General features: G+C 39.6%; 1 protein-coding gene across 2 annotated transcripts in view; it reads left to right on the forward strand.

Annotated features, from left to right (window-relative positions):
* The window catches only part of LOC122264944 (uncharacterized), a 54,344-nt gene extending 42,553 nt beyond the window's left edge, over positions 1–11,791 (forward strand). The window contains exons 2-8 of one of the 2 annotated variants that reach the window (XM_086550600.1): positions 1–4,959; positions 5,154–5,267; positions 5,386–5,543; positions 5,930–6,059; positions 6,994–7,134; positions 8,795–8,906; positions 9,488–11,328. The exon at positions 1–4,959 is cut by the window's left edge and continues 1,703 nt beyond it. In XM_086550600.1, coding sequence (XP_086406726.1) covers positions 1–4,959; positions 5,154–5,267; positions 5,386–5,543; positions 5,930–6,059; positions 6,994–7,134; positions 8,795–8,906; positions 9,488–9,573 — 5,700 coding nt within the window. In that variant the 3' untranslated portion in view covers positions 9,574–11,328. Of the gene's footprint in view, positions 4,960–5,135; positions 5,268–5,385; positions 5,544–5,929; positions 6,060–6,993; positions 7,135–8,794; positions 8,907–9,487 lie in introns of both variants that reach the window. The other variant, XM_086550599.1, reaches the window with a different exon arrangement.

Genomic DNA, 11,791 nt, shown 5'->3' on the forward strand with positions numbered 1-11,791 from the left:
GAAGAAATGGAATCGGAAGTAAAGAGTGACGAATCTCAAACAGGAGAGAGTGAGGATAACATGGCTGATGTGACAACTCTGAAGTATCCAACAGATTTGCAAATTACCAATGAAATCGTTCCTGAAGGTGGCAGTAATGTTGAAAATGCTCTCGAGAGATCCGATATCATTTACGGTTCAGAAGAAAAGTTTAGTACATCTGATTCTAAGGAAAGTTCTGAAGAAAATAGCATTTTCAAAGAAAGTAGTACAGAAGTACCTGAAACACTGAACAACACTGAAAGATCAGAAGATACTACAGAATCTTCAAACGAGAGTAACAGTATTAAAAAATCTGAAGATTATGATACTACGGAGATCTTTGAAACATTTGGCATCACTGAAAGGGCAGAAGCATCAGATACTACAGAAAGGTCTGACTTACTTGAAGCCACACAAAATTCTGCAGTGGACGATACTTTATACAGATCCGAAATTCTTGAAGTCACAGAAAAATCAGAGGAATTCGATATTACAGAAAAATCTGACGTGCTTCCTCCCACAGAAGTATCCGCAGTGGCTGATAACACCGAAAGATCAAAAGTCCCTGAATCCACAGAAAGATCTGAAACACTTTCCATCACTGAAACACCAGAAGTAATCGAAGTTACAGTAAGGTCTGACATCACTGAAGCATCTGAAATATTGGATGAGAAAGAGAAGCCTAATGTACTTGATGCGATGGTTGAATCATCTGATAACACAGAAAGATCTGATATACCTGACACTACAGAAAGACTCGAAGTCTCTGACACGACAGAAGAACAGGAAGTTTTTGATACCAAAGAAAGATCTAATCTGTCCGATACCACAGAAGAGTCTGATTTCTTTGACGAGGAATTAACAACAGAATATCCCGTAAATGTAGACCAAGAGAGTGTCGTTCGCAGAAACAATACGGAAAAGGACGACTCCCATAACCTTATTTCAACACAGGAAGAGGCTGAAGATACTACAGAGAGCCATGTCTCCGAGACAGAAGACAATTTGGAAATGAGAGTGGATGATATAACTACTGTAAGTGACGGAATAATTACACAGGAGAGAGATGAGGGTCCACACAATCACATTTTCTCTGCTGACAATGATTACGACTATTATAACCAATATATTCACCATTCCATTGACGAATCTGAGGGAGAGTTCAACCCTTACCTCGACACCATCGATTATGATGATACCATTGATTATGATGGCATCACACAGACGACTACAGGAAATGTACAAGATGGTGAAAGAACTGGTCAAAGTACACTGTCCCCTATGGATCTACAGGTTGAAGTGATGAAGGAAGAAGGGGAAGGAATTGTGGCTGTCACAGACGCAGATGCTGTTTCCGATGAGAGCCGAAACGAAACGGCAGTTACCACACAGCAGACAACAATGGCTGGAGGATTCAAGATTAATGAGGTAGAAGAGGTGGAGAGAGCTGAGACGTCTACACCCGATAACATTGAAGCACTAGACCTGACAACTGTAAGAACCACAGATAGGTTCTCCGAGGATGATTTTCCTGCTAATGACTCCGTTTCTCTCATGGATGCTGGTGATGATAAAGATCCAGTGAAGAATAGCGCCACACAGGAGACAAGTGGTGCCAATGATGGGTCTCTGACAGATAGCTTATTCAATGATATAATAGATAGTCTAACTAGCGCTCTTGAGAACGCACCTGAAGAGATACAAGTCCCTGTAGGCGATTTCACGATCAACATACAAGATCTTTTTGACATCGGAGGCAAGAGGAACAACAGCGAGGACATAAACGCCAACTTGACTTCGGCTGAGTTTCCTGTCGAACACCGTGATGAGGCAACGCTTACAAGGAGTGACACGGTGGAGGACGAGGCACAGGTAGAAACTACGACTGAGGTTGAATCGGCCTTTACCCTAGAGGACAAGGGACCAGACGCAATGCTAGAAACAGACTCGATAAGTATGGCTGGTTTTATGGACCACAGCATGATGGAAATGACAACCGCACCGACACCAACAGATGGAACAACAGGAGCAGTGATGTATGACTACCCGGATGTTACGGATGAAGATGGCTTTAAGGGTTACGATTATTATGAGAGTCTCGTTGATTCCCTTATGGCTCAGGACAGGCCTTATGATCAGAGCGAGAGCAAGCAGACTGTTTCGCCAACCACTGACGAGGGAGATGAGGTTACAGTCCCATCTGTCACAAGTTCTTCTCAGCAAAAATATGTCTATCCAACTCTCGAATTCTCAATGGATGATATGAAATCTACAGATGAACCTGAACCACCAACGACAGTTACAGTAAGTAGCATGGAGATAACCTCACAAAACAGAATGTCAGAAAGCGAAGGCTTAGAAATCACAACAGTGCCCTTTAAGGCTAAAAATGATGGGACCGAAAACATTACGGAATCTTCATTTGACGACGCCTCTGAAAACAGTAGCTTAGAGACTGCAGTGGAAACCACAACTGTGTTTTCTATTCCATATCTCATCTTGCAGAACCAGGCTATGCTGGATGAAATTTTGAACAACCAAAAGTTGGCTGGTAGTAGCTCCGTCATAATCAAGGAACAGGGAAGCAAGGTAGCCATTAGCTCGCCTGCACAAGATGAATCGTCCAGAATACAGGAAGTTACTGATGATAACACAGATAATAAATATACTACAACTCTATCATTCTCTGATAATGACGAGATGTCAGAGGAGCCAATCCAGGATGTCACTGAAGTAATGCAAACAATTAAACCAAACAATGTAACTGACAAACCAGATATTCAGATTAAGAAACCTAACATAGCTGATAGTCTAGAAGCACTGATTGACAAACTAGAAGAGTTAGCTGGCAACATAGTCAAAAACGTAACAATCAAACCAGAAAATACAACTAAAACAAATGAAGGAGTTGATAACATTAACATTCCAAACACAATGGATGTAGGATCCGATTCCAACAGCCAAAACATTACTACTAGCAAACCAGATGAACTGTCTGAGAGACTGGAAACTGTGACTGATAAACCAAATATGATCACCGATAAAGAAGATTTTTCAACTCCCAAACCTGATGTCGGAACAACCAGACCCAAAGTCATGAATGCAACAGAGCTCCCAAGTGCAGTATCTATTGAACCTGCTATCCGTGAAGAACCTACAGAGTATTTCTGGAATTATGTGAGCCAGAACACCAAGACCAATGGCCATCAGGAAGATCACAACTCCCCAGGCGCTAACAACTCTGAAGACACAAAACTAGTATCCTCTTTAGAAGACAGTAGCCAGGACTCTGAGACCCCAAGAGAAGCTAAACCAAGTGAAGTACTAATCAATGATAATGAAGCAACATCTACGACTACTGAGGCGATCTTTTCATCAACAACCAGTGAGCCAGAACTAGCAACAATCCTTCTTCCGTCATCCTTTATTGACAGACTTGGCGAGGTGTCAAGAGATAAGGAGAGAGAGCAACCCATAGCTATTGAAGCACGACCTCCAAATCATTTTGACATTCCTGGGATTTTCAGTCGGAAGGATGACGAAGGTTATACAGAATATGGTGGAGACTCACCTTTCTTCATTAAGCTTCCTGGCAGTCCAAACGCCGTGCCAGTGTATATCCAGTATGAGCCAGTTGAGGTCAAATATGTTCCATTAAAACATGAAAATGAGACCGACGGCGATGCTGTTCATGATATTATAAACTATAGAGATCCTGTGACTTATGAAAACGAAGGATCTGAGTATGAATACCATGAAAACCCTGAAGCCGCTAAAGTGACAGACCGTGAAAGCCAGGTTGCAAAGCCTGAGGAGACTGACGAGATTTCATTGGGTTCCGATGCAACAGTGGCAGAGAGTATTTCTAGCGAGACTCTTGGTATCAATGAACAAACTCAGGAGAATTCACTCCTGAATGGAATTTATCGTATTCTTGACGACGTCGCTGGTCCTGTTAGCAACCAGTATCCTCAGAACACACAGGTCAACCAGGAAGGACCAAATTTCAAACCCAACAGACCTGTTGTTAAGACTCCCGACCCATTCTTCCTCATGGAAGCTCCCAAGCTTGGAGGCTCATCAGATGGCTCCCACACCTCAGACGATGCTTCCCATCCTACTCATAGTTTTCAGGGACACAACACTGGGTTTTCTGTTGATGTGTCAAGTCACTTTGGGTTTGAGAACTCGAAGCCAGGAAACCAGGGTGTAAGAACAGGCACTGTGGAAGATGTTCCCATTAGCATCAAACAGGACGTACTCTATCCTGGGGACTATTACAAGCACGATGCCTACACTGGAGTCAATCTTTCTGAGTTAACAAATCCTGTTTTCAATCTGAGAACCAAAGCAACCACACCCTCTGCAGAGGACCTCAAGACTCCGCAATACACACCCTTCCCAATCACAACCAACCCACCCCGAACTACTACGACCTTTGCGCCTCTTTCTGCCCTGCCTCTCTCTACCTCATTCCTTTCTCCTGAGAAGGACCAACATATTGACAACGCACCAGACTATGCCATAGACACTGTTAACACCACAACTGAAAGAACCATGTCCAAGAAGCCACCACCCAGTGTCGAATATTCACCAATTCCGTCCATCGACTTTGCAGACTCTTACGAATCTCCCTTCATACCAGAAACCCTCTACGACAGAGACAGGCCTTTCCCGCTTTCCATCGAGGAATATTCGCGTGATCAGACAGACGAGTCGTCATACGATAGAGCCGAACCTGAATCCTACAACAATGGTTTCTCTGCAGCTCCATTCAAAACCTCAAATGCCCAGGGTTTGAATATACCTCCTTACAAGGCACCAGAAGGGGTAGTAACACCTGCTTCCTTGGGCCAGGTCTTAGTGGACGCCAACGGTGATGAGGTCGTCCAAGAGAACCAACCTCCCCCTTCGAAGCCGTTCACTGCGCATGATCAGGTATGACAATTCTAAATGCTGAAAGTAAAAAAAAAAAAAAAAAAAAAAAATATATATATTATGCAGACATGTAAATTATGCAAACGGGACACTCAACATCAGAAGTTGTAATTAGTCAAACTGAATTATAATAAATATCATATGGCCAATGATAATGATTACCTTTGTTGATGCAGGTCTGGTCTTTCCCTCAGTCGCGCGAGGAACCAGGCCTCGGTCTCCACGACAGCACAGGTCGCGTGTACTCTGCCTTCTACTCTCCTCACGATGTCCCAGGGATCGACCCCACGCTCTTCAGCTACAGGAAGGTGAGGCGCGAATCTTCCTTTGAATGTGGAATGATGCGTATAAGTTCAATAGAAATATGTTTCGATTCCACAGCAGTCCTAATGTTTTCACTCATACGTTTTAATCTTTCGCCCAAAGGTGTCTGGTGCCACGCCAGTTGTTTCAGACCCGTTCGGCCAGATTCCACCGAGACCCTTCGAAGACAGCGCCGTCAGGAGCGTCTTTGGCTCCGAAGACCTTCCCTCACCTTCCTCGAAGACCGAAGACGACGTCCTCTTTAGACCTCAGTTTTTCGAGTAAGCAGTGAGGTCGTCGCTCTAAACGAAACAACGAAGAGAAAACCAGGAAAACACACGGATATTCTGAAGACCTTTTCGCTATATTGCTTCCTCAGGGCATGGCGAAAGGGCCTGTGGCATATTCGTGTGTTCCTTTTTTCCCTTCGTTATTTTGTTTACAGTTTGTTCATCGTGAATTCTTCAAAGGACTTCGTTAAATCAATATTAAGTCATAGATACAGAGTTACTAGATCTTAGGCACGTACTAACCTAATAAAAATACATATGTACAAACAGCACATCAGACCACTCAAACACAAGACTCCTTTTTTTACGAAATCTGATACGTCTAAATCCTTTTCTCCACCCATCCCGCCCATTCACGCCCGTCTCTCCGCCCACAGGTACCTCAACACACTTCCCTACGCCCTGCTGCGGAAGTTCCTGGACCCGAATGCACCTCCAGACACAGAGAGGCTTAAGCGCTCCGCCCCGCGCGAGGGAGAACAGATCTTCTGCGAGTGGAACATAAAGGTCAGTTCTGTGTGCTGTAGCGTCGGTCGATAGGCCTATGGGCGAGGTAGGTGTCGAATTTATGAAATAAAAGGGGAATTCTCTTGATTTATTTCTTGTATTAAAGATGTTTGATGACAAGTGGATCTTAAATGAAAGGGGTAAACCATAAGAATATGTCATACTCGGTAAATATTGCTAGGAAGTCGTTTATCATGTAATATATTTCATTGATGTATTTTTGTCCTATCAATATGAATAGGAATGCGGGTATTTTGTATTTTGTGCATAATCTAATATTTGATGTTCTATTCCACTATGATACAGTGTGATCATACTAATGCATTTATCTACCAATAAAACAATATATGCATCTACTTTGCTATTGATTTAAATTACAATTATTTCTAAAGTGACATGAGCAAATTAAACCATATCCATAATCCCTTCACTTCTCCTCATAGCACATGTTCTCATCATATCCCCCAGGACCATAAAGAAAAAAAAAAAGAAAAAGAAAAAGAAAAAAAAAAAACACTTCAAAACGGACCATTAAAGACGTAATATCACACCTAACATTGTATCTCCAACTCTGATAATTCCCCTTCTTTCGATATACCCCCTACCCCCCCCCCACACACACACATCAAAAAGAAAAATCCCCTCTTTCGCCTCACTACCCCTCCCCCCAAAAAAAACAAAGAAAAAAAAATCCCCTCTTTCTCCTCACCCCCTCTCAAAAAAAACCCTCTTTCGCCTCACCCCCCCCAAAAAAAAAAAAAAAAATCCCATCTTTCACCTCACTACCCATTTACCCCCCCCCCCCCCCCCCAAAAAAAAAAAAAAAAAAAAACCCCCTCTTTCGCCTCACTCCCCCCCCAAAAAAAAAAAAAAAAAAAAATTATAATACCCATATCATAAAATGATTATATTAACGTATTCCCTCCTCTACCAGACGGAACCCGGTCTCTATCTCCTCATGACATTCCACAACCTGTCAGCCGCCTATACAGTGGACTGTCATGGCGCCTACATCGAGGTCGAGAGAGAAAACAATGGTTATGATGCTCGATGGTGTGGAAACAGGGTGTCGCTGGTAAGTTTTAATTACTTTGAGATCATGGAAAGGTGTATTTAGTTTTTTGTAATCATTATCATTATGACTGTCACCTTTATTGTTGGTGGTATCCTTATATTAATCATAAGTATCATTATTAGTATTATTATCATCAATTATATTATTATTATTGTTATTATTATTATCATTATTATCATTATTATTATCATTATTATCATTATTATTATTACCACTATCATTATTTTTATTATTATTATTATTGTTAGTGTTATTATATTTATCATTATCAATCATCATCATTATTATTACTATTATTTTAATTTTATCATCATAACCCTTATCATCATTATTTTTAATAATATTAACAGTATGATATCCTAAAAGAAAGACAGAAACGAAGAAAGAAAATGACGCAAGTTTGAAGGGGAAACTATATAAAAACAATAAAAACCTAAAAATTGAGTCCAACACATGTTCGTCTAGTTAATAATGAGCCGGACAAAACAAGAGATAAAAAAAACACATATTTCAACTACAGAGTGTGTGATTCCTTCGTCTTTAAAGAAAATGATACAGAACATCAGAAACCGGTAGTTACAGTGGCGTTTTTCGTTATGTTGTAAACATGAACATTCTATTGTGTTATGTATAGTGTCATTGTGAAACTGCGTTATGAGTGTGGTTGGTGTGGTGTGTAGGTGTTGTACCAAGTGTGGTGTGAGTAGTAGTAGGGTTAGGCCGGAGGTATTTTGCAACTATTCTACGTAATGTTGAACACATGACACCTCCCCCCCTCAAACCCCTCACCCCCCGAACTTCATTCCCCATGCCGCTCTACACAAGCCTGGCGTTTTACCATCTGGCATACTTAGAAACATATCCTGCTTACGTTATTGCCACACACAAACGGACAGATACCGAAATACTGTACGTGTGTACTTATATCATGCACGCAACCACTTATCACACACGCATATATTCACACACACACACACACACACACACACACACACACACACACACACACACACACACGCACACACACATATATATATATATATACACATATATATACACACACACATATATATTCACTTGTATACAGTATATGTATATATATGCAGTATACATATAATTTTCGCAGATAATTCTAAGTTTCCCCTTATACATTTGTTGGAATTTCAATAAAAAAAAACATGCATATAAAATTATATAATAGTCTTTAGCAGTTTAACACATGTTTGCCATACGAACATCATGGTTATTACCTAGTAAAAAAATAATAATAAATAAAAAAATGGTGCTTTGATAAAGACAAAAACCATATAAACAGGTATCTATAGATACACATGTGTTAGGTACTGACAATTTAACTTATCTGTAATTTGAAATATATGTCACTGTCCTGTGGATTATTGGCACTGAAGAAATTAGAGACTCGCAGTATATATATGTAAATCGAAATTAGATATAGTCATAATATCGTTTTATTTTTTGTTGTGACTGCAATTCACTCCTGCCACTCACGAATACCGACATCCCGTTCCTAATGCATATGCAAATTAGGGACAAACCAGTATTGCAAGAGAGAAGACACAGCTCACTAACCCTACACTGGAAACACACGACTACCTGTCCTCGAATGACGTGATTAATAATTATCTTGTTTTTCTTTCAGGCTGGGTCACGACCTCACGTCATCTTCGCTAAAAGTGAGGTTAGGATCACCGTCTATGATGACGGTTCAGCGAACAAGGCTCTTCCTACTGGCTTCGAGGCAGACATTGAGGGTAAGCGTATATGAATTTAGGGTTGCTGTTTATGTATATATATATATATATATATATATATATATATATATATATATATATATATATATATATATATATATATATACTGTGGAAAAAAAAACACTATACAAAATAGATTTATTGAAAATGAGACGACAGTTTCAAGATCCATCTGGATCCCATCTTTAGGTCTATTTTGCCTTTCACACACACACACACACATATATATATATGTGTGTGTGTGCACAAATTATATGCATCAGATGTATCATTCATTAGAGAAACTATAAACATTTAATTATATAGATGCTTACGTCAGTTCCCCCGTTTACGATATGTGCATTTTTTTCAATGTAATTTTCAAATTCATGTCTCATTACTTCTATTAATTCCGACACATGTGTTATCTCGCTCATCATACCCCTTTTAGCTAATAAAAAAAATCGAACATATATTACGATTCGCATGGCATACCCCATTACATTCGGATATGTTCATACATCGACAAATAATTTTACATATCCCCATTTACTCACTCCGTCTACTCACTCACTTATCCATCCTTCCTCTCACCCTTCCAGTGATAGACCTCTTCGACCCTCAAGAATACAAAGCCTTCATGAGGTCCAACGCCTACCCTCACATACGGCGCCTCCTCCTCGGCTAGTGACCCTGCGGTGCCAACACTCACTACGTCGCCAACACCACGTCGCGAGGGATATTGTGACGTCGATAGTGTCCTTCTAGATGATACCCTTGCGGTGCTTACACTGGAAAAATGCCCTTGTGATGCCTTCACTGATAGACTATTTAATTAAGCCTTGTGGTGGCTACACGGAAAGAAAAGTTATCAAAGTAGTACCTACAGTGAAAGATTTATTATCCCTATCGTGCTTACAGTGAAATGGTACTTATCCTTACAGTGCCTACAGTGAAAGAGTACTTATCCTTACAGTGCCTACAGTCAAAGATTACTTATCCTCACAGTGCCTACAGTGAAAGTGCCTACAAACACTAAGAGAGAGATAAAAGACACTGAACTGAAAACGAGTGTGACATAATGGACATAAGACTATGGGACACCTTTTATCAGCTTATCAGGAACAGCTCTCATTGATATCGTATTTATCGAATCGAGTGTTCTAGAAGCGATGACGTCATTATTACCTTGGTGATTGATACCTGTCGATGACGTAAGGTTTCAGAAGAATTCGGAAGAATTTGGAGTAAAGGGAGAAGAGAGTCCTTAGAGTAAGGAGGGGAAGAAAAGCTGAGGAGCTATGCCTGTAAAAGGAAATAAGTAGGAGGTAAAAGTAGGGGGACGAAACCCCTTGCTTGGTAGTCTGGTTGTTATGGGGCACATCAGGTGTTGACAGCAGAGATGGATGGTTAAATATTTATGTACATATGCATGTACATAAAATTAGATATAAAGCTAAAATCTAGCTAATATCTATATGACTTTTTTTTGTCTGCTATTGTTCGCATTGTGGGGGGAATCCCCGCAAAAATAATTAATAATACCTTTATTTTAAATGTGGTGATTCACCATGACGCCAGTGTTTATATTCTGGAGATACTGATGACTACCTTCTTAGTATCTTTCAGGTCAAGGACGGACTATGTGATGGAAACGGGCATTAGAGAAATCGCTCTTGTAACAGGTCGATGCCCCGTTTCTCTTGTTTGCCGTTCTCTCTTTCGTTTAAAATCGATTAATCCTTCACTTTCTTTTTTCTTTCGTTTTTTTTATTGATTTCTTATTCGTACAGTTCTTTATATTTTCCTTTCGCTGTTTTTTTTCTTTACTCTCGTTCTACTTTATTATTATTATTATTATTATCATTATTATTATTATTACTATTATTATTATTATTATAGAATCGGCGAGTCCCTTGAGGGGCGTGAAGGGCTCGACCCCTGTTAAAAAGCGATTCCTTATCCCCTTAATAATTAATATGTATAACGTATATTTAATGTATCTTACACACACACACACACACACACACACACACACACACACACACACACACACACACACAAAACATTGGTTAATTAAAGCGATTATCAAAACATAAACCAGCATGTGTATTTCGATGCCACTAATGGGTTTATGATAATTGCAGATTAGTAAAGATCGAAGCTTGTTTATTTGAAATCAGATTAAGGGCATTATTATTTCTAATTTGATTTTGTAAAATATAAGTTGTATGATACTACCCCCTCCTTCGTTTTATGTAAGCTATAAACAAGAGTCTGTTATGAAGACCCTGTTAAATCTGTGATGTGTTTTTTTTATGATATAACAGTCGTGTGTGTGACTGAGATAGACCTTAGTTCACTTTCTGTTTTTTTTTATATATAAAGTGATCGAGTGATACAATAATAATCATGGTCTTGCTCTCTTAAAACAAAAGAAAAAGAAAGAAAAAGAAAAAAAAAATACACACTTTAAGTTACCATTCCAGTGTATCTTGCAATAAGTACGGGCGCTGGATTCTGCACCATGCTTTGTAAATAATTGCACAAAAAAAAATAAATGGCAAAAGACTAATTCAATATTAGTTAACTTGCTATTCGAATTTCTCCCTGGAATCTAACAGCTAATCTATACAAAAAACGTACGTAGAAATCTTGCTATTGAACTTGTCATGATTGCAACAATTTTCCAGTTGATGAAAGGTTCGTAGAAAATTTACATTTCTTAATCATTTCCTTTATGGCGTCGCTATTTTTTTATCTGAATTAGGAATTTACAGGTTCCTATACAGGCCGTAGTAATCTAACTATCTCGCCTGTATTTTAGTCCTGTAGTCCTCACAGGTTAGAGTGACTGTCTTTGTAATGCCATATTGTAGTTACCTGATTAAACTATAGCTGTGTAA

The sequence above is a fragment of the Penaeus japonicus genome, unplaced genomic scaffold (assembly GCF_977035675.1).
Source record: "Penaeus japonicus unplaced genomic scaffold, GWHDUDI00000001_assembly GWHDUDI00000024, whole genome shotgun sequence".
In the NCBI taxonomy this organism is placed as follows: Eukaryota; Metazoa; Arthropoda; class Malacostraca; order Decapoda; family Penaeidae; genus Penaeus; species Penaeus japonicus.